This window comes from Rhinopithecus roxellana, chromosome 8, assembly GCF_007565055.1.
Source record: "Rhinopithecus roxellana isolate Shanxi Qingling chromosome 8, ASM756505v1, whole genome shotgun sequence".
Classification (NCBI taxonomy): domain Eukaryota; kingdom Metazoa; phylum Chordata; class Mammalia; order Primates; family Cercopithecidae; genus Rhinopithecus; species Rhinopithecus roxellana.
The window spans coordinates 87226328-87249554 of NC_044556.1; the positions used below are offsets into that span (position 1 = coordinate 87226328).

Below are 23227 nucleotides of genomic sequence, written 5' to 3' on the forward strand. Positions count from 1 at the left end.
CTAAATATTTCATTGTATTTCCTAAAAGCTAGGATACTGTTACTTAACCATAGTACAGAGAGCAAAATCAGAAAATTATAACACTGATGTAATACTGTTATGTAGTTAACAGTTCATACTCAAGTTTCATCACATATTCCAATAATACTCTTCCTATCAATTTTTTTTGTTAATACAGAATGTAATCCAGAACCATGGATGGACTTTAATCTTCCTATATCTGGAACAATTCCCTAAGCTCTCTTTGTGTCACTTGATAGTCACATTTTTGAAGAAGATAGGTCAGTTATTTTGAGGGATATGCTTCCATTTAAGTTTAATGCTTACAGAATGTTGTTTTTGTTTCTTTTGAAGTTGATTTTAATGTGGAGATACTCTTTTTTTTTTTGAGACTGGTCTTGCTCTGTCGCCCAGGCTGGAGTGCAGTGGCACGATCTCTGCTCACTGCAAGCTCCGCCTCCCGGGTTCACGCCATTCTTCTGCCTCAGCCTCCTGAGCAGTTGGGACTACAGATGCCATCACCACACCCGGCTAGTTATTTTGTATTTTTTTTAGTAGAGACGAGATTTCACTGTGTTAGCCAGGATGGTCTCGATCTCCTGACCTCGTGATCCGCCCGCCTCGGCCTCCCAAAGTGCTGGGATTACAGGCGTGAGCCACCGCACCCGGCCAATGTGGAGATATTCTTAAAAATCAAGAGTAGTTGGGAACATTTCTCCTTTTACTATGCTTGTCCCAAAATAAATATATACAGCCATGAGCCTTTAAAGGAAAAAAAAAAGTCTGTTTTCATATTAAAGAGAATATAACAGGCCAGGCAGGATTGCTCACGCCTGTAATCCCAGCATTTTGGGAGGCTGAGGCGGGCGGATCACCTAAGGTCAAGAGTTCTAGACCAGCCTGGCCAACTTGGTGAAACCCCATCTCTACTAAAAATACAAAAAATTAGCCAGGCATGGTGGCATGTGCCTGTAATTCCAGCTACTCAGAAGGCTGAGGCAGGAGAATCGCTTGAACCTGGGAGGTGGAGGTTGCAGTGAGCCGAGATCATGCCACTGTACTCCAGCCTGGGCAACAAAGTGAGACTCTGTCTCAAAAAAAAAAAAAAAAAAAAATTATTCTGAAAAATAAGAAAAGATACGCCAGCCTGGCCAACATGGTGAAACCCTTTCTCTACTAAAAATGCAAAATTAGCCACGTGTAGTGACAAATGCCTGTAGTCCCACCTACTCAGGAGGCTGAGATAGGAGAATTGCTTGAACCTGGGAGGCAGAGGCTGCAGTGAGCCGAGATCGATCCATTGCACTCCAGCCTGGGTGAGACATATCAGGAAAAAAAGATACAGTCATGCATCATTTAGCAAAGAGGATCCATCCCAAGAAATGCATTGTTAGGTCACTTTGTCATGTGAACATCATGGAGTGTATTTACACAAACCTAGATGGTTTTCATACACATAGGTTATATGGTATAGCCTATTGCTCCTGAACTGCAAACCTGTACAGCATGTTACTGTACTGAATATTGTAGGCAATTGTAACACAATCATATTTGTATATCTAAACATAGAAAAGGTACAGTAAAAGTAGGGTAAAAAAAAATGGTATACCTGTATAGGGCACTTATGATGGAACTCAGTTTCTCTGGGTAAGTCAGTGTGTGAGTGGTGAGTGAATGTGAAAGCCTAGGATGTTACTGTACACTTTGTAAAGACTGAATACTGAGGCTACATTAATTTTTTTTTTCTTTTTTGGTACTGGGTTTTGCTGTATCACCTAGGCTAGAGTGCAGTGGCATGACCACAGTTCACTATAGTCGTGACCTCCCAGACTCAAGATGATCCTCCCACCTCAACCTCCCAGGTACCTGGGACTACAGACACATTACATTTATTTATTTATTTATTTTAATTTTGGGGGCCAGGCATTGTGGTTCAGGCCTGTAATCCCAGCACTTTGGGAGACTGAGGCAGGCGGATCACCTGAGGTCAGGAGTTTGAGACCAACCTGGCCAGCATGGCAAAACCCAGTCACTGCTAAAAATGCAAAAATTAGCCAGGCATGGTGGTGTGCACCTGTAGTCCCAGCTACTCAGGAGGCTGAGGCAGGAGAATGGCGTGAACCTGGGAGGCAGAGCTTGCAGTGAGCTGAGATCTGGCCACTGCACTCCAGCCTGGGTGACAGTGAGACTCCATCTCAAAAAAAAAAAAAAAAAAAAAATTGCCAGGCACAGTGGCTCGCGCCTGTAATACTAGCACTTTGGGAGGCCAAGGCAGGTGGATTGCCTGTGCTGAAGAGTTTGAATCAGCCTGGGCAACATGGTGAAACCCTGTCTCTACTAGAAATACAAATAGTAGCCAGGCATGGTGGTGCGCGCCCATAATCCCAGCCACTCGGAAGGCTGAGGCACGAGAATTGCTTCACCCCAGGAGGCGGAAGTTGCAGTGAGCCAAGATTGTGCCACTGAATTCCAGCCTGGGGGACAGAAAGAGACTCTGTCATAAATAAATAATTGTGCCACTGAATTCCAGCCTGGGGGACAGAGACTCTGAAATAAATAAATAAGTAAGTAAATAACAGAATGAGACTCTGTCTTAAATAAATAAGCAACCAAGCAAGTGTGCAGTGGTGAGGGCCTATAGTCCCAGCTAAAAAATACATATATTAACCGGGTGCGGTCGTGCGGAACCCAGGAGACAGAGGTTGCAATGAGCCAACATCGCGCCACTGCACTCCAGCCTGGGCAACAGAGACTGTCTCAAAAAAAAAGAAAAAAGAAAAAGAAAAAAAGTCAGTTCCTGGCCAGGGCCACTGTCTGTTGAATTTGTACATTCTCCATATATCTGCATGAGTTTTCTCTGGGCACTCTCATTTCCTCCGACATCTCAAGAGCTGTGCCTGTTAGGTTCATTAGCATGTCTTAGTGGCCCCAGTCTGAGTGTGGGTGTGAGGGCGCTCTGCAGTGAGATGGCATCCTGGCCAGGGTGCATAACCACCTGGTGCCCTGAGCTGTCAGGATGGGCTCCAGCCACCTGCAACCCTGAATTAGAATAAGCAGATTGAGAAATGAATGAATAGCCAGGCGTGGTGGCTCACACTGCACTATAATCCCAGCACTTCGGGAGGCTGAGGCAGGTGGATCACTTGAGGTAAGGAGTTTGAGACCAGCCTGGCCAGTAGAGACAGTAAAACCCCATCTCTACTAGAAATACAAAATTTAGCCGGGCATGGTGGCGTGCACCTGTAATCCCAGCTACTTGGGAGGTTGACGCACAAGAACCACTTGAACCTGGAAATGGAGGTTGCAGTAAGCTGAGGTTGTGCTGCTGTACTCCAGCCTGGAGCAATGAAACTGTGTCTCAAAAAAAAAGGAATGAATGAATGAATGGACCAGGTGTGGTGATTCATGCTTGTAATCCCAGCACTTTGGGAGGCCAAGATAGGAGGATCGCTTGAGACCAGGAGTTCAAGACCAGCTCGAGCAACATAGGGAGACCTCGTCTCTACAGAAAAAAAAATTAGGCAGGCATGATGGCACGCACCTATGGTCCCAGCTACACAGGAGGCTGAGGTGAGAGGATCGTTTGAGTGCAGGAGGTCAGGGCTGCAATGAGCCGTGGTCATGCCACTACACTGCAGCCTGGGCAACAGGGCAAAGACCCTATCTCAAAAAAACAAAAAAGGCTGGGCGCAGCAACTCACACCTGTAATTTCAGCACTTTCGGAGGCCAAGGTGGGCGGATCACAAGGTCAAGAGATCGGAACCATCCTGGCCAACATGGTGAAACCCCATCTCTACTAAAAAATCCAAAAATTGGCCTGGGAGTTCACGCCTGTAGTCCCAGCTGCTTGGGAGACTGAGACAGGAGACTCGCTTCAACCTGGGAGGTAGGGGTTGTAGTGAGCTGAGATCACGCCACTGCACTCCAGCCTGGTGACAAAGCAAGATTCCATCTCAAAAAAAAAACAAAACGCCCTCCATATTTGTTATTGTTTGTTTCTGAACTGCATGTTGGTAGGAGGTGCTCCTTAAAATTTTTGCTTTATAAACATGTATTCCCTGATGTAACCCACCACCATATGATTGCCATAGCTCACTGATTGACCAAAAATTGGATACATTATCTTGTTTTTATTAATCTTTCTTAAATGTATGTATAGTTCACATTTATTTCAGTGTTTGATATTAGAAGTGTTTTAGGGGCTGGGGGTGGTGGCTCACACCTATAATCCCAGCACTTTTGGAGGCTAAGTTGGGTGGATCACTTGAGGTTAGGCATTTGAGACCAGCCTGGCCAATATGGTGAAACCCCATCTCTACTAAAAAAATAAATAAATAAATACTAAAATTAGCCGGGCATGATGGCGGGCACCTATAGTCCCAGCTACTGGGAGGCTGAGGCAGGAGAATCTCTTGAACTGGGGAGGCAGAGATTTCAGTGAGCTGAGATCACGCCACTGCACTCCAGCCTGGGCAACAGAGCAAGACTACATCTCAAAAAAAATTAATTAATTAATTAATTAAATAGAAGTGTTTTAGGTCTTTATTTAGAGGCTTGGTGGTTTTTGTGACTAGAAATGTGCCTTAAGAACTTAACACTTATTTATATTAATTAGCCTATGATGCAATTGGTTTCATTACATGTCATTTAACTTAAAGTCGGAGTTTTCAAGTACCTATCAACATTAAAATGAGGACTTATGTATAATACAGTAAATACTAGGCGATGGGAATTTTTCAACTCCATTGTAATCTTACAGGATGACCCTCATATGTGGTTTGTCATTGACTGTAACTTCATGATGCAGCATATAACCATATTCAAACAAACATGCCATATAAAGAATATTCAGGCCAGGCGTGGCAGCTCACTGGGCGTGGGCCGGGTACAGTGGCTCACACCTGTAATCCCAGCACTTTGGGAGGCCAAGGCAGGTGGATCACCTGAGGTTGGGAGTTTGAGACCAGCCTGACCAACATGGAGAAACCCTATCTCTACTAAAAATACAAAATTGGCCGGGTGTGGTAGCACAAGCCTGTAATCCCAGCTACTCAGGAGGCTGAGGCAGGAGAATTGCTTGTACCCAGGAGGTAGAGGTTGCGGTGAGCCGAGATCGTGCCATTGCACTCCAGCTTGGGCAACAATAGTGAAACTCCGTCTCAAAAAAAAAAAATTATCCAGGTGTGGCAGCACACGCCTGTAGTCCCAGCTACTCAGGAGGCCGAGGCAGGAGGATCACTTGAACCTGGGAAGTGGAAGTTGCAGTGAGCTGAGATCGGGCCATCACACTCCAGCCTGGGCAATAGAGTGTGATGGCCCGAAAAAGGCCATCACCAAAAAAGAAAATTAAAAAGAATATTCAGAAAATGTTAGATTTACTGAAGATTTTTAAATTGGAGGAATTTTTTTTAAAAAATAAAAGGGGTAGAAGGGAAAATTAAGGAAAACTCAAGTACAACAAAAAGACAAAAATGGAAAATCAGAAAAAAATGAGAATTTATGAGGTTCAGTATTTTAGCAGGAGCTTTGTTTGCTAAACAGTAGATTTAAAAAGATTACTTTTCACCCACATTAGTCTAAAAGCCTAAATGATATTCATAGTATATAACTTGTTATTGTACCACTTTAGACATAAGCATGGTACTTCTACTGTGTGTTAGAAATGTGATGGTGTACTTTTTAATTTTTGTAGAGACTGTTTCTAGCTATGTTGCTCTTGAACTCCTGCCTTCCTTGGCCTCTCAAAAAGTGCTGAGATTACAGGCATGAACCACCAGCCACAGCCTGTACTGTACTTTCATAAAACTAAAAAAAATTTTTTTTTTTTTTTTTTTTTTTTTTGGAAACTGAGTCTTGCTATGTCGCCTAGGCTGAAGTGCAGTGGCATGATCTGGGCTCACTGCAACCTCTGCCTCCTGGGTTCAGGCCCTTCTTCTGCCTCAGCCTCCCGAGTAGCTGGGACTACAGGCACATGCCACCATGCACAGCTAATTTTTGTATTTTTAGTAGAGACGGTTTCACCACATTGGCCAGGCTGGTCTCGAACTCATGACCTCATGATCCGCCCTTCTCGGCCTCCCAAAGTGCTGGGATTACAGGCCACCGTGCCTGGCCAAATTTTTTTTTTTTTTTTTTTTTTTTTTGAGACGGAGTCTTGCTCTGTCACCCAGGCTGGAGTGCAGTGGCCGGATCTCAGCTCACTGCAAGCTCCGCCTCCTGGGTTCACACCATTCTCCTGCCTCAGCCTCCTGAATAGCTGGGACTACAGGCGCCCGCCACCACGCCCGGCTAGTTTTTTGTATTTTTTAGTAGAGACGGGGTTTCACCGTATTAGCCAGAGATGGTCTCGATCTCCTGACCTCATGATCCGCCCATCTCGGCCTCCCAAAGTGCTGGGATTACAGGCTTGAGCCACCGTGCCCGGCCTAAAAATATTTTTTATAACATTCAGTCAAGCTCTGTATTCGTGGGTTCCACATTCATGGATTCAACCAGCCATGGATAGAAAATATTTAGTAAGACTCCATCTCAAAGAAAAGAAAATATTTAGAGAAGAAAAACAATTGCCAGGAGCGGTGGCTCACGCATGTAATCCCAGCACTTTGGGAGGCTGAGACAGGTGGATCACGGGGTCAAGAGTTCAAGACCAGCCTGACCAATATGGTGAAATCCTGTCTCTACTAAAATTACAAAAATTACCTGGGCATGGTGGTGAGCACCTGTAGTCCCAGCTACTCAGGAGACTGAGGCAGAAGAATCGCTTGAACCCAGGAGGCAGAGGTTGCAGTGAGCTGAGGATCACGCCACTACACTCCAGCCTGAGTGACAGCGAGACTCTGTCTCAAAAAAAAAAAAAAAAGAGAAGAAAAACAATTTTTAAAACCACAGCTATTTTTAAAATATGAATTTTAAAATAATACAATGTAACAACTATTTACAAAGCTTTGACATGGTATTAGGTAGTGTAGGTAATCTAGAAGTGATCTAGGTTATATGCAAATACTATGCCATTTTATATAACGGACTTGAGCACACACACATTTTGGCAATATGGTGGGTCCTGGACCCAAACGCCCGAGGATGTGGAGGGACTGACTGTTTTATTTCCTACAGCCTGGGTAAGGTTCAACATGTAGTATATCATTTGAAAGGTATAGAAACAACCATTAAGAGTTTTAAGTGACCTTCCTAAGGCCTGTGGTCTTTCCATTAGACCTCAAGACTCATACCATTACATTCTTGTTAATGTAATTTGCAAAAAAAAAAAAGATTAAATCTACTCAGAAAATGAACTGTTTTGAAAATTTGTTAAATACCATGCTTTCTTAATATATGGCTCTAAAGCCATGGCAGCCCCTTAAAACTGAATGGTAGAAGCAGTATGGTTCTCACACATACTTTCCTTCCCTTATTTTTTTCCTTCACCTTATCCTCTACTTAAAGCTTTTGGATAAAGAAAAGAAACTATTTTAAATTTTATTGGAAACACAGATTATCCCATTTCACTAAAATAATCTCTATACAGTAAGATTGTTAAATGTTCTTTTTTAATGGAAGACTAGGGCAAATGGAAAGAGTTAACTTGCTTTTATACTATATTTAGAAGACTACAGTAAAGATAATATTTCACAAATTATAGACGCATTTTCACATTACTTTTATAGGCAAAACCACAGTTACTTTGGAACCAACCTAATAATTTACTGTCAGTTAGCAAACCCTGAAGGATATTTTGATATGAAAGTTATTCTGAAGAATAAGGATCATGGAAAAGGACTAATTGTATAATACGTGTTTTTAAGAAACATCTTAGAATAAGTGCTTGGTACACGATAGTACTGCATAACTACTGTATAAATGTTGAATTGCTGCTGGGTGCAGTGGCTCACACCTGTAATCCCAGCACTTTGGGAGGCCAAGGCGGGCAGACCACGAGGTCAGGAGATCCAGACCATCCTGGCTAACATGGTGAAACCCCGTCTCTACTAAAAAAAAATACAAAAAAAATTAGCTGGGCATGGTGGTGGGCGCCTATAGTCCCAGCTACTCAGGAGGCTGAGGCAGGAGAATGGCGTGAACCTGGGAGGCAGAGCTTGCAGTGAGCCAAGATTGCGCCACTGCACTCCAGCCTGGGTGACAGAACGAGTCAAAAAAAAAAAAAAAATTGTTGAATTGCTATCCTATCACCTAGCCATTCACATCATCCCTGTGCTCCACTCCACACTTTGTTTAGTCAGGTGTACCTTCCTCCTGCTCTGACTTCCCTTACCTGTTGAAATTTTACTTATTCCTCATTACCATGTCCTTCATTAGACCTACCCAGTTCTCTCAAGCAGATCTTAATCTCTACTCTGTTTTCATACAGCACTTTGCTTATACACTGAACTTACTACAATCTGAGTTTTGCTTTGCTGTTTATGGGTCTTTCATAGAGTCATCTTTCACTGGATAGGATCTGTGTCTTATTCATGCCTATACCATTACAACAGTCCTATTCTGGCTCAAATACACTATATTCTTCTGTCTACCAGTATTTATATATGTAAAATATCTAGAGGTGTATTAATAAGGCCATGGGTATTTTATTAAACATATAAGTACCATTTTAAGTATTATGTATTTTTACAAGTCCCTCTCAATAGAAATCTTGTTTACTATGACCTTTGTGTTCAAAACATAATCATCTGACTTCTGAAAAACCATGTAATTTTTTTTTTTTTTTTTTTTTTTTGAGATAGTCTAGCCCCGTCACCTGGGCTAATCACAGCTCATGGGACTATAGGCATGTGCCACTGTGCACAGCTAATTTTTTAATTTTTTGTAGAGACAACTCGCAGTGTTGCCCAGGCTGGTCTCAAACTCCTGTCCCCAGGCAGCCTTCCCACCTCGGCCTCCCAAAGTGCTGGCTCTGTAGGTATGAGCCACCATGCCTGGCCAAAAAACAAATTCTTGTGTTGAATTTAATCCTGTCATTTGCCCTTAAACAGTTTTGTTTAGATGTATCAATTAATATTGAGCAATCAATATACCTAACTACCTTTATCCCTTGTTTATTGAGTGTCTGCCATGTGCTAGACACTGCTAGGCTCTGGGGATCTGACAGTGAAACATGGTATGATCTCTTCTGTCGTAGAGTTACTACATTATAGGGAAAACAGAAATTAACAAAAAGATGTACTTACAAATTGTAATGTGTATTCTGAAGGGGAATAAAGGGTTGAATGAAGATGTTAACATGATTGAAACTGGAGGAGGGTTCAGAAAAGACTTCTGAGAAAGTACAGTGTTACTGTGACCTCATGTATAACTAAGGAATTTGAAGTGAGGGAGATACACCGGGACAGCTTTCCAGGAAAGGGATCCGAATGGACAAAAGCCCTGGGGCAAAACGGTGGGGGACTTGATTTAGTTCAAAGGGCTGATGTCCAGTTTGTATCCATAGATGCAACATATTAGCCTTTGGGGACAACATTTAAAAATTAATGAAGGCCAGGCGCAGTGGCTTACACCTGTAATCCCAGCCCTTTGGGAGGCCAAAGCAGGCGGATCACCTGAGGTCAGGAGTTTGAGACCAGCCTGGCCAACGTGGTGAAACCCCGTCTCTATTAAAAATACAAAAATTAGCTGGGCGCAGTGGCGGGCGCCTGTAATCCCAGCTACTTGGGAGGCTGAGGCAGGAGAATCACTTGAACCCAGGAGGCGGAGGTTACAGTGAGCCAATAACGGGTCATTTCCAGCCTGGGCAACAAGAGCGAAACTCCGTCTCAAAAAATTATGGAGTACTGTGCTGCTTTTCCTATATATAACCCATATGTAAAACTTTGATAAACACAAAACTGCTGTGGGTCAGTTAATATCCTAGCACTGTATATAAATATCGGTCAGTTTGAAGGACCCTTTAAATACTGGTTTTCTGCTTTGGCTTATATTTTTAATTTTATTAACTCTCAATTATGTATATATTACGTAACTTTTAAAGCTTGATCAGCTAGCTTCCACAAATATTTACTCTGGATATATACATGTATATATAAAATTTGTCTATTTCTAGTCCTCGAACTCCTTGAACAAGCCAAGCTGACACTGACCTTGGGGCCACTGCCATTACTCTTTCTACCTCAATCACTTTTCTCCCCATATCTTCAATCGATCAGTTCTTCCTCATCATTCAGTCTTACCTTACAAATGGCAAAGAATCCTTTCCCAACCACCTGTCTCATGTTATTCCTGCCTTTCCTGGTAGAAACTATCACATTATCCTCTTTTTTCCATATGGCACTCCTTTAAATTATTTTCTTGTTTACTTTAGCTTAATGAAAATGATAATCTTGTCATCTTTATTTACTGTTTTTTTACTCCAGTACTTTGAAAAGTGACAAGTACATAGTAAGAACTCAATTAATACTTGAATAAAGTTTATCTTACAAGTTATGATAGGCTTACATAATTAAATTGTAAGTCCAAGGGAAAGTACTCCATTTTTCACTTCTTTATATATATATATGTATGTAATAGTTCTTAACATAGTAGTTCAGTAAGTTTTTATTGGGGAAAAGTATTATCTTCTAAAGTGAGTTCATAATATAATATTGCCAGAAATAAATGTGTTTTCTCCCTTGGCAATCAGCCATCATCCAAAATTCTGAACTCCCAACCTGTATCTCAAGCCACCTGCTAGCAAATATCACCTACATGACCCATGTAATTCAAAATCAGCACATCTCACCTCCCACTGCATCTGCCTATGGACACCACCTCAGCCCAAGCCATTTCGTGTTCAGTTCTCCAGACCCACAAACCTGACCTCGTCTGTGATGTCTTCTCAGGCTTATGATAAGGACACATCCTAAGGTTAGATTTTGCTGACATTTATTAAGCAAACATCATGCTCCACTAACAACGATCATCATATTATGCTGAGAGTCTAGAAAATGTGAAGGGCTATGAATTTGTCCTGATACTATTCTGCAAGATTGTTTCTCTGGCTGTGCTCAGCAGCCTAAATAAAGGAGAAGGGAAGGTGGATTATAAGATTGATCTGAGTTGGGAACAAGCTAGATAAATGCAGTGGGAGGAATATGTGGGATGCCAGGTTGTTTGAGATTTTGGTGACAGAATGGTTTGGTTGATTAACCCTCAGTTCTTGTAAGGTAAGGGCCCATAGATGTCATCCCGATTGGGGTCTTCAGAAATAGGAATTTTAGGTCGGGCACGGTGGCTCACACCTGTAATCCCAGCACTTTGGGAGGGTGAGGAGGGTGGATCACCTGAAGTCAGGAGTTTAAGACCAGCCTGGCCAACATGGTGAAACCCCATCTCTACTAAAAATATAAAATTAGCCAGGCATGGTGGCACATGCCTGTAATCCCAGCTACTTGAAAGGCTGAGGCAGGAGAATCACTTGAACCCTGTGATTGGAGGTGACAGTGAGCCAGGATCGTGCCATTGCACTCTAGCCTGGACAACACAGTGAGACTTCGTCTTAAAACAAAAAAGAAAAAAAGGAATTTTATCTTTAGGTCTATACTGAAGCCACGGGAAGAATTAAGGATAACCTATAACCTCACAGGGATGAAAGCTAAACGCATAAATGCCTGAGGAAGGTTCACTTAACCATTTCAGCAAGAGAGTTAGGTGTTCTCCCCATTACAATTATCATTAAAACAAAAAAGGATCTTCTGCTACCTTTTGGTGATGACAGGAAGTGACAAGACTTCATTCCAATCCATAACAAGCCTCAGAGAAACAAAACTTAAAGGGATAGAGCACATGGGGGCAGTATTAAAAAGAGCAGAGAAATCACGCTGAGTCCCTGCAGCTTAGGGGAACAGATTCAGGTTTGGAGGATTAATAAAATATGGGTTTGGGCAATCTCCAACCCTACCTTAGCTCCCATACAGGATTTAATTTCTTAGTTTAGTCCTCTAGTGTCTATAGCAATTTGTATATCTGTTTGTATCACTTATGTACACACATATCTCCCCAGTTACACTGTGATTTCCCTCAGAGTTAGGAACTTTATTTGATTCGTCCTGATTCCTCAGCCCCAACACAGTACCTGATACATAAATGGTGTTTAATAAATGCCAAGTATAAAGTATTGTAACAGGCCAGGCGCAGTGGCTCACGCCTCTAATCCCTGCACTTTGGGAGTCCGAGGCGGGTGGATTCTGAGGTCAGGAGTTTGAGACCAACCTGGACAACATGAAACCCGTCTCTACTAAAAATACAAAAAATTAGCCACACGTGATGGCAGGCACCTGTTATCCCAGCTACTCAGGAGACTGAGGCAGAGAATTGCTTGAACCCCAGAGGCAAAGGTTGCAATGAGCTGAGATTGCACCACTGCACTCCAGCTTGGGCAACAAGCGAAACTCCGTCTCAAAAAAAAAAGTACTGTAACAAGCCCAAAAGCCATGTGCTGCAAATAGCAATATTCTTCAGTGGCCAGTACATCACTTAAATCACCCTACAGGTCTTTACCGGAATTGCAGAACAAGCAGTTACTTCTCTGCCTGTTTAGCTATTTTTTATTAAAAAAGAAAAATCTAAAATGCTAATGAGAATTCATTATTTTAGGTGATTGATGAGATTTATCGCGTGTTGAGATACGTCAATTCTACCAGAGCCCCTCAGCGAGCTCATGAAGTACTTCAAGAATTAAGGGATATATCCTCTATGGCAATGGAGTACTTTGATGAAAAGATTGTTCCAATTTTAAAGAGGAAATTACCAGGATCAGATGTTTCTGGAAGACTCATGGGCTCTCCTCCAGGTACCTCTACTTTATAATCATGTTTGTACATAATTTTGTAACTTGTTTCTGTTTTTTTTCCACTTAATCAAGTGTCTTGAACTTTTCTGTGTTAGTAGTTGTTTATTGGCAGCATCATTTTTAATGATATTGGATTATCAACCACAACTTATACAACTGATCCACTAGTTAGGCACATTTCTTGTTTCTAGCTTTTCAGTACTTAAGAACAATCTGAGCAGTCTTGTGACTAAATCTTTGCACATATCCATATTGACTTACAATAAACATATTAGAAATAGAATGGCTGGGCCCGGCCAGGCACGGTGGGACACACCTGTAATCCCAGCACTTTGAGAGGCCGAGGTGGGTGGATCACCTGACTGAGGTCAGTAGTTCGAGACCACCCTGGCCAACATGGTGACACCCATATCTACTAAAAATACAAAAATTTGCTGGGCATGGTGGCGCACACCTGTAATCCCAGCTACTCTGGAAGCTGAGGCAGAAGAATCAGTTGAACCGGGGAGGCAGAGGTTGTAGTGAGCCAGATTCACACCATTGCACTCCAGCCTGGGCAACAAGAGCAAAACTCTTTTTTTTTTTTTTTTTTTTTTTTATGTTTTTTTTTTTTTAGAGACGGAGTCTCGCTTTGTCGCCCAAACTGGAGTGCAGTGGCCGGATCTCGGCTCACTGCAAGCTCCGCCTTTTGGGTTTATGCCATTCTCCTGCCTCAGCCTCCGAGTAGCTGGGACTACAGGTGCCTGCCACCTCGCCCGGCTAGTTTTTTGTATTTTTTAGTAGAGACAGGGTTTCACCGGGTTAGCCAGGATGGTCTCGATCTCCTGACCTTGTGATCCGCCCGTCTCGGCCTCCCAAAGTGCTGGGATTACAGGCTTGAGAAGAGCAAAACTCTTATCTCAAAAAAAAAAAAAAAAAAAGAAATAGGATTGCTGGACCAGGCGCAGTGGCCCACGCCTGTGGTCCCAGCACTTTGGGAGACTGAGGGGGAAAGATCGCTTCAGCCCAGGAGTTCAAGACCAGCCCGGGAAACATAGGGAAACCCCCATCTCTACAAAGAATTTTAAAAATAGCCGGGTGTTAGTGGCGCATGCCTGTGGCCCCAGCTACTCAGGAGGCTGAGGTTTGAGACCCTGTCTCAAAAAAAAAAAAAAAGTAATAGAATTACAGGTGAAAAGTTACATACAGATGCTCCTTAATTTACAATGGGATTACATCCTGATAAACCCGTCATAAGTAGAAAATATTGTAAGTCAAAAAATGCACTTAATACACGAACCTACCAAACATCATAGCTTAGCCTAACCTACCTTAAACATGCTCAGAACACTTAACATTAGCTTACAGTTGGGCAAAATTATCTAGCAAAGCATATTTTATGATAAAGCATCCGTGTGTAATTTACTGAATTAATTTTCTATTATACTGAAAGTGAAAAGCAGAATGGTTCTGTGGATACCTGAGGTACAGTTTCTACTGAATGTCTATCACTTCCATACCATCGTAAAGTCAAAAAATCATTAAGTTGGCTGGGCGCAGTGGCTCACGCCTGTAATCCCAGCACTTTGGGAGGCCAAGGCGGGCAGATCACCTGAGGTCGGGAGTTCGAGACCAACCTGGCCAACATGGTAAAACCCTGTCTCTACTAAAAAAATACCAAAAAATTAGCCAGGCGTGGTGGCGCACGCCTGTAGTCCCAGCTACTAGGGAGGCTGAGGCATGCGAATCGCTTGAACCCAAGAGGCGGAGGTTGTAGTGAGCCAAGATCATGGCATTGCACTCCAGCCTGGGCAACAGAGTGAGACTCTGTCTCAAAAAAAAAAAAAAATCATTAACTTGAACCATTGTAATTTGAGGACTTTTTTTTTTCTGATGAATTAATACTCATTTTTTAAAAAGACAAATATACTAGATAAAATGCCAAAAACTCTTCAGGGAAATATTTGGTGAATTATTTCAGCCCCCAAAGTTTCTGGCTGCTACTTTATTTTTATTTATTTATTTATTTATTTATTTATTTATTTATTTATTTATTTTGAGGTGGAGTCTCACTCTGTCACCCAGGCTGGAGTGCAATGGCGTGATCTCTGATCACTGCAACCTCCACCTCCCAGGTTCAAGCATTTCTCCTGCCTCAGCCTCCTGAGTAGCTGGGATTACAGGTGCACACCACCACGCCTGGCTAATTTTTGTATTTTTTAGTAGAAACGGGGTTTCACCATGTTGTTTAGGTTGTTGGTCTGGAACTCCTGACCTCGTGATCGGCCTGCCTTGCCTCCCAAAGTGCTGGGATTACAGGCATGAGCCACCATGCCCGGCTGCTACTTTGAAAGACAGGGTTCATAAGGCTGTTTTGAACAGTATCACTTCATCTGCGCTAAATAACTGTTTTTGCAAAAGTATATTGGCTCCTAGAGATTTGTGCCTTTATCTACTGAAAGACTTAATTATTTAATATCCCCAACTCTGGCAAGTACTTTAATTAGGAAAGAATTTAGTAGAACTTTTTATTTTGTTCAGATTAGTTAGCTCCCTGTAGTACTCAGTGAGGCAACCAAGTGGCTCTCTGTAATTGAGTAATAAAGCCTACACATCTCAGCATTAATATATCTGTTATTTATTGAGTACCTATTATGCGCACAGCACTGTACTGTGTCCTGTGGAGACTAAAAGGAAGTGTAATACATGGTGTCTGCTCTCAAGGATCTTACTATTTCAAAAGGTAAGATATACTCAGTCTTGAAGTTAAATTATCATAGGCAAAACAAATAATGCAATGTCCAATTAAATGTCAAATGAGAGCAGAGAAACAATTTTAAGGTAGATCAGTGCTGGCTGATCTGATGGAAACATCACAGGAGGTAAGGATTGATTTAAGCCTTGGTGAATAAGTAGAAGTTGGATATGGATAAGCAGAGAGGGAAAGAAGAATGCATCCATAAAGGAAATACAGTTATTTAGATGCGCAAGGAGAAGATTAACATGATGTGTTTAGGGTATGAATGGACCCCTCTTGTTCTTTTAGAAAACCTTCAGTAGATAAGGTTAAAAGAAAGTAAGTTCTTTGTTTAAAATAGTTATTTTTATGCTTGTGTTACATTCTAATTATTCCTGAAAGAATAGGTCCAAGACCCTCCTACACCATGCCAGGAATTCTTTGTGATCGTAATGTATGATGTAACCCACTCTTTAATGGAGTCCTATCATTTGGCTAAAGTTGAAGCCTTTGCAAATAACAAGTTCAGAGTAAACTTAAGAACACGATACAGGTTGAGTATCCCTTATCCAAATTTCTTAGGACCAGAAGTGTTTCAGATTTCAGCTTTTTTTCAGATTTTGGAATATTTGCATTACATGTACTGGCTGCACAGTCTGTTATCCACATACCCACAATCCAAAATGCTCCAATGAGCCATTTCCTTGAGCATCATGTTGGTGCTCAAGAAGTTTCAGATTTTGGATTTCAGATTTCTGGATTAGAAACGTGCAACCTGTAGGTCTGTACTTCTAACTTGAAAGTGTGTTTGTTATGTGAATTAGATAGAAAATAATTATTTTCTGGCCAGGCACAGTGCTTCAATGCATCTGTAATCCCAGCACTTTGGGAGGCTGAGGTGGGTGGTTCACGAGGTCAGGAGATCCAAACCATCCTGGCTTACACAGTGAAACCCCATCTCTACGAAAAATACAAAAAGAAATTAGCCGGGTGAGGTGGCGGTGCCTGTAGTCCCAGCTACTCGGGAGGCTGAGGCAGGAGAATGGCGTGTACCTGGGAGGAGGAGCTTGCAGTGAGCCGAGATCGTGCCACTGCACTCCAGCCTGGGCGACAGAGCGAGACTCCATCTCAAAAAAAAAAAAAATATTATTTTCTAATTTTACGCTCGTATTTTGTTACTAGATTCTGAAAATATTTTACAATATTTTAAACTCAAGTTTATGCCATTAAATGCCCTTCTTCATTTCCTGGCAGTCTACATACTGCCACATGAGCAGGAGAATCAGAATTTAAACTCATTTATAGTTAAAATAAGATGTTAAATTATGATGATTAACCCAATTGACCAACTGGATTGCAAAGAAGAAGAAATTCTCAGAAGTGACATAATAAGGGTATTCCATTTTTAAATAAGTGTAAGACTGGTAGAGAAACATTTTAAGTGACTGACCCTTTTAAATTATTCCTCCACAGTTCCAGGACCGTCTGCAGCCCTAACAACAATGCAGCTCTTCTCCAAGCAAAACCCTTCAAGACAAGAGGTTACCAAACTCCAGCAGCAGGTTAAAACAAATGGTGCTGGCGTGACTGTTCTCAGGCGTGAAATTTCTGAGCTTCGCACCAAAGTGCAAGAACAGCAAAAACAGCTTCAAGACCAGGACCAGAAACTGCTAGAGCAGACCCAGATCATAGGTGAACAAAATGCACGGTTGGCAGAGCTAGAACGCAAACTACGAGAAGTAATGGAAAGTGCTGTAGGAAATTCCTCAGGGTCTGGGCAGAATGAGGAGTCTCCTCGGAAACGAAAAAAGGCCACAGAAGCCATAGACTCTCTTAGGAAATCTAAACGTCTTCGGAATAGAAAGTAAATTGGAATGTGGTTCTAGTTCCAGAGGAAGACGCAGCTTAGTAGCTTAAGCAGTTAACGTATATCAGGATACTGTGAGCAACACGGTGTCCCTTAAGCTTCTAGGCTTTCAGAACACAACTTAAACTTGAACTCTTATGGTTGGGACATTCTTTTCCCGCTTCTCCTGATTGAACTGATGCACAGAATCTTTTTACTTTGCAATAGATTTGTACTAACCAGACCTGTTCTATCATGTTTTGAGGAGTTAACTTTTTTCTGTGCAGATAATGTTGAAAGTAAGTTAATTTGTTTCTGCATATATGCACATACATAAGGATCTTAAACCCAGTCTTGACAGACTAAACAGAAGTTAAGTTTAATACAGAAAATGTCCTGTTCACTTGAAAGAAAAGACCTACTTTTTAAATGGACACTATCTTGGTTCTTTTTTTTTTTTTTTTTTTTTAAGTCGTCTTTTTGTTATAAGTGACCTTTGTCTGGAATGTCTGAAAAGTAGTTAATGCTTTTTGGTATTGAAGTAATGGGTAACTAAAATGGACTTCCATAGTATTGACTGTAGAAGGAGGCTCTACAGTATTGACTATATATTTTTATAAACTACTGGCAAGAAACTTACCCAGCTGTTATACATGTTTTCAGTTCTCTTTGGGGGCCATGTCCGACATTTGCATGGATGGATGCATGCATTGCCTAATCAACTCACTTAAAAAGCTCTTGCACTGGTATTGATCTTAAACCTCTATACTTCTCCACTTTTTAGAGCGGCGTCTTAGTTTAAGCGCTTAACATCTTCCACCGCAACAGCTTGCCTCTAGAGGAGGAATTATTCATCCATTTGTCCTCCAGTTTTATAGGAACAAGAGACTATTAAAGCCCATTGCTTTATCTGTTCTCTGTAGGGTTCAGGTACACTGGCTAAGGCAGAACCCCAAATTCCAAGGCTCTTTCTATCAATATTGGACCTCTGGGAGTTAGTACTCCTCTTTGCTCACCACCATGTTCTCAGTTGATCAGATGTGAGTGAGTAGGGAACTCGACTTGTGGGATGCAGTTTTGCCATTGCAGCAAAGTTCATTGAGGAAAATTGTACCATGAAAAAGCATTTTCATTATTTCATTTCTGGGGGATGGCCTTGAGGGAAGCTTTTTAATATTCGTTTCAAGCTTTCCTTATTCTACAACTTTAAACAAAAGCTTTAATTTTGTTTGCACTCCTGTTTTGAGCTTATAACTGGAAAAGCATGTCTTGCACTGTTCAACCTCCTAAGTGGTCACTTTAACAACCTCCAAATTGTGTACAGTGGTTATTTTCCCCAGTTGTATATTTTTGAGACATTCAATTATCACTGTCTTAGTTGTATTTTAATTTACTAAATTATGTAGCCGTTTGACTGTTAAGTTCTGTTAAACAACTGTTGCCTTGGGCTTCAGTTATTTAAAGTAAATTTGGGTGTAATATAGAAAACTGTCCCTTTCCAGGCAGGGGTTGGCGCCTGTATAACCCTAAGGTTTGGTAGACGCCTTAGTCGAATAAGAGCACAAGGCTATCGCCTTTTATCCGTCCACCGTGACATGGCTGTGCATCCTTTAAATTAACCTCACCAGACGAAGCTTTTTCTATCCATTTTTAATATTGTCCTTACATAATATTGTCCTTAGATTTTCATCAATTCTATGTCTGACTTTGAAATTCCATTTACAATGTAGTATGTTTTCAATGAAAAACCATAAAGTAACATCCAAGTGTTTCATGGTTTGTTGGGAAGGTAATTTTAAAATAAAACAATTTCCAAAAAACATTTGTCAGCCAAGGTCATCCATAAAAGTCCCCGTCTGGAACTTATTTTCTCAGCACTTCTCATTTTTATAATCAGAGTATTTAGCCATATTATCATATCTCTAGAGGAGGCCTGGTGGAATACCCCGGGCCTCTACTAGTCTGCTGTTCTGGTCACAGGAAGACTTTTTTTTTTACGTATCAAAGTATGTGTTTACAGATTTACAGAGTGTGATCCGTATGCATCAAAGGAATACAGCCCCAGACTATTTCTTTAATGGTCGTTCATGAACTATTAAGTTTCCTGAATTTCTTTTTAAACTACATCTAGATAGCCTAAATATCTGTGTAGTCTTCCATTAGTTAACATGTGTATATGGCTTTCGTAATAAGTAGTCACACTGTTAGAAGGTAAATTTTCTATTACAAAATCCAAATTTCTATTGCATACACTTATAATCATCTATTCATAAAGCTAATTCGTTGTACTTGTTAATGAATGAATGTTCCATGCAGTAGGAGAATAAAGCACTACAGTTCGTTCGGTTGTTCAAATCTTAAATCTTAGGCTATTTAGCTAAAACATGTTAGGATGTTGCCTTCACCAGTTATTAGGACAGTTATTAGCCGTTATGCTTATTTATGGATAGCATAATGGTATTTAAGGTTCAACAAACTGCAGATTTTTTTGATCAGCTGAAACTGACATATGTTACAGAAAAACTGTAAATTAACCTCCTGAGAGAACCATTCTGCCCTGCATTTTAAGTCAGGTATTTAAATGCTGTGTGTTGTTAATATTGCGTTGTCTTAGTGCAACATTTCTTGAAGTATTCCCATCATCTTCCTTGGCTGTTTTTCAGAGGAGACATCTCCATGTTAATGGGTCATTCCCACATAGGGAGGTATTATGGTACAGCGCTACACACATGGATAACAATGTGAAAAGGCGTGCCTAAGAAATGAAAAGGGCTGGCCTTATCCCCACCCCAGCTGGATCCTCTGCTTATCTCCCACATGCACTTGGCTTACCTGGTTTTCACAGATTCTGAGGTTATAGAACCTGTTGTTTTTCAAACTCCTGTACAGAACCTGGAAATAATGGAGCAAATGCAAATGTATTGAGAGTCATTATACTTAGTTTTAAAGACTATTGGGGTATCATCCAGTCAAAAGCCACTGATTTGGGAAGCAATTTTTTTGTAAAACACGTTTTTTGGAGTACTGAACTTTACAGGGGCTTGCCTTAATCTCTATTTAGTAGTTTCAAGATGTATGCGCGGCCGGGCGCGGTGGCTCAAGCCTGTAATCCCAGCACTTTGGGAGGCCGAAACGGGCGGATCACGAGGTCAGGAGATCGAGACCATCCTGGCTAACACGGTGAAACCCCGTCTCTACTAAAAAATACAAAAAACTAGCCGGGCGTGGTGGCGGCGCCTGTAGTCCCAGCTACTCGGGAGGCTGAGGCAGGAGAATGGCTTAAACCCGGGAAGCGGAGCTTGCAGTGAGCTGAGATCCAGCCACTGCACTCCAGCCTGGGCGACAGAGCGAGACTCCGTCTCAAAAAAAAAAAAAAAAACAAACAAACAAAAAAAAAAACAAAAAAAGATGTATGCGCAATTATTCTACGTGTTAAAAATGTTAAAATATTCTATGTAGCCCCAAAAGTGGGTAAAACAGTATAAGTAATGCCTAAATTAATAAGCTAAAAGGTGTCACTACAGCTAGATTTTTGAGAGAAAATGGACATAAAACTAGGCTATGTGTAATAAAAATAATGGCACCTTAAGATTGCACTATTTTATGCATTATTTTATATGCCATTTCATAGCCTGCACTTTAATCTCCAAAGAAACGATGTATGATGTCCCAGTTGTTCCTTATTCTTAATAAATTTTTCCTAAGACAGGGCACTTAATTCTATTTTACTATACTGAATTAGTTTCTTGGAGGTAGATTCCTTTCTTGAGTTCTCTGTTTCCTTAGCCATAATAATTTCTAGGATCTGGGAACTCCCTATATTGTCTATTTCCAACATTATATAATTTTAATTTAATGTAATATAAATCTCATACTTGGTGATCAGCACATTCTTATATCCTGCTCTACCAATGAGTACCCATTTGTTACACTTACCAAACTCTCTAAAAACATATACTGTGAGTAATATTTGAAGCCAGGAATAAAAGGCAGTCTGAAAGAAAACGTCCTATATGATGCAGTTGTTTGGAAATGGCTGATTTCTGATATGAAACCCAATTTGATAACACCATTCAGTTCTTTGACTTGGGATCTATCTGAATTGCTTTAACTAGTACACAAAAGGTTAAGTTACGACTACTTTAAATTTGTATAGCCTGCCATCTGAGGTGAATTATTTTCAAAAAATACTAAATCTGTGAACTGAGACTAGCAATTAGTTGGCTGCTCCCTACCATGATTTTACTTTTAATAGCAATACCGTTATATTGGTGATAAATATGACAGGCTTAAGTACTGCCGGCCTTTCGCATCTTCCTAATCATCTTGGTTAAATTTCTGAGGTTTAAAAATTAGATCCAGATTTCTTCTGTTGTGTCTGAAGAGAACTATGACATTTTAGAAGTATATTGGCAATCTCTTAGGTCCATTGGCAAAGTATATTGGTCCATATTCAAACCTATTCCAAAAGGTTAGAAGTGTTTAAGATTCCTTTATTGTGGTACCATGTCTGTTTACCTATGCTTATGGGCAACAATAAATTACTAGTTTACCTTCTGGAATTTTAATTGTTATAACTGAATCAATTATTGGAAAGTGAAAAACACCTCCCGGTCACACAACAGGGTACATAAATAAATGTGTTGTTACCAGTGCTACTTGTTTTCTTTGTATTTCATCCACAAAAGAATATGGAGCTCTATTGCTAACATACCATATTAATAGCTACTGTCTTTTGGAGCACTGTACTGTGTGTTTTACAGATGTTACAGTGGTCCTCACAGCTACCTTATAAAGTAGGTCTTACTCTACATGGGGAAGTTGAACTTGTGCTAAGCAATGTGTCCACAGTGTATGCAAGTAAGTGACATAAGTGGGATTTGACCCATAAGCTCTGAAGTTTATAAACTTCCTACTACACTATACTACATCCTAGAAACCTGAGAACAATGAGACTCTGAACTTAATATAAGCAAGACCATCCCACACATCCACTAGAAACAGTCAGTGCCCAAATCACTAATGCTAACAGTAGTATGTAGAACTGAGTTCAAGAAAAAGCTGGGCTAGGCTGGGCACAGTGGCTCACACCTGTAATCCTAGCACTTTGGGAGGCCAAGGTGGGCAGATCACGAGGTCAGGAGTTCGAGAACAGCTTGGCCAACATGGTGAAACCTCATCTCTACTAAAAATACAAAAATTAGCCGGGCGTGGTGGCAGGTGCCTCTAATCCCAGCTCCTCAGGAGGCTGAGGCAGGAGAATTGCTTGAACCCAGGAAGCAGAGGTTGCTGTGGGCCAAGATCATGCCATTGTACTCCAGCCTGGGTGGCAGAGCGAGACTCCATCTCAAAAAAAAAAAAAAAGTTGGGCTTGGTGGAGGCAACTTTTAAGGTTATGCAAGTAACCTTAACCTTGCACCGAGGTGTGCAAGTGAAAGAGAATGTTTTCAAGGCTTCCAGAACCTGTAATCTAAACTCAGAGGAAGTCCTGGCAGTAGATGTGCTCTGAGGCTACTGACGTGTAAAGTCCCCTTCTGGCCCGGTGCGGTGGCTCACACCTGCTACCCCAGCATTTTGGGAGGCCAAGACGGGTGGGTCATCTGAGGCCAGGAGTTTGAGACCAGACTGGCCCATGTGGCAAAACCCCATCTCTACTAAAAATACAAAATTTAGCCAGGGATGGTGATGCACATCTGTAGTCTCAGCTACTAGGGAGGCCGAGGCATGAGAACTGCATGAGCTGGGGAGGTGGAGGTTACAGTGAGCCGAGGTCACGCTACTGCACTCCAGCCTGGGCAACAGAGCAAGACTGTTTCCAAAAATGTCACATTCCTATCAGTAGAAAAGTAGCAACTACCAATTCTTTTGCCCTGCAAGGGCAGAGTACTA

The 23227-nt window shown here is 41.3% G+C and overlaps 1 protein-coding gene across 1 annotated transcript in view; it reads left to right on the forward strand.

The window, feature by feature from the left end:
• The window catches only part of FBXO28 (F-box protein 28), a 41389-nt gene extending 22231 nt beyond the window's left edge, over positions 1-19158 (forward strand). Inside the window, exons 4-5 of the mRNA XM_010382260.2 lie at positions 12581-12776; positions 16966-19158. Coding sequence (XP_010380562.1) covers positions 12581-12776; positions 16966-17360 — 591 coding nt within the window. The 3' untranslated portion in view covers positions 17361-19158. The remainder of the gene's footprint in view (positions 1-12580; positions 12777-16965) is intronic.
• Positions 19159-23227: the final 4069 nt, after the last annotated feature.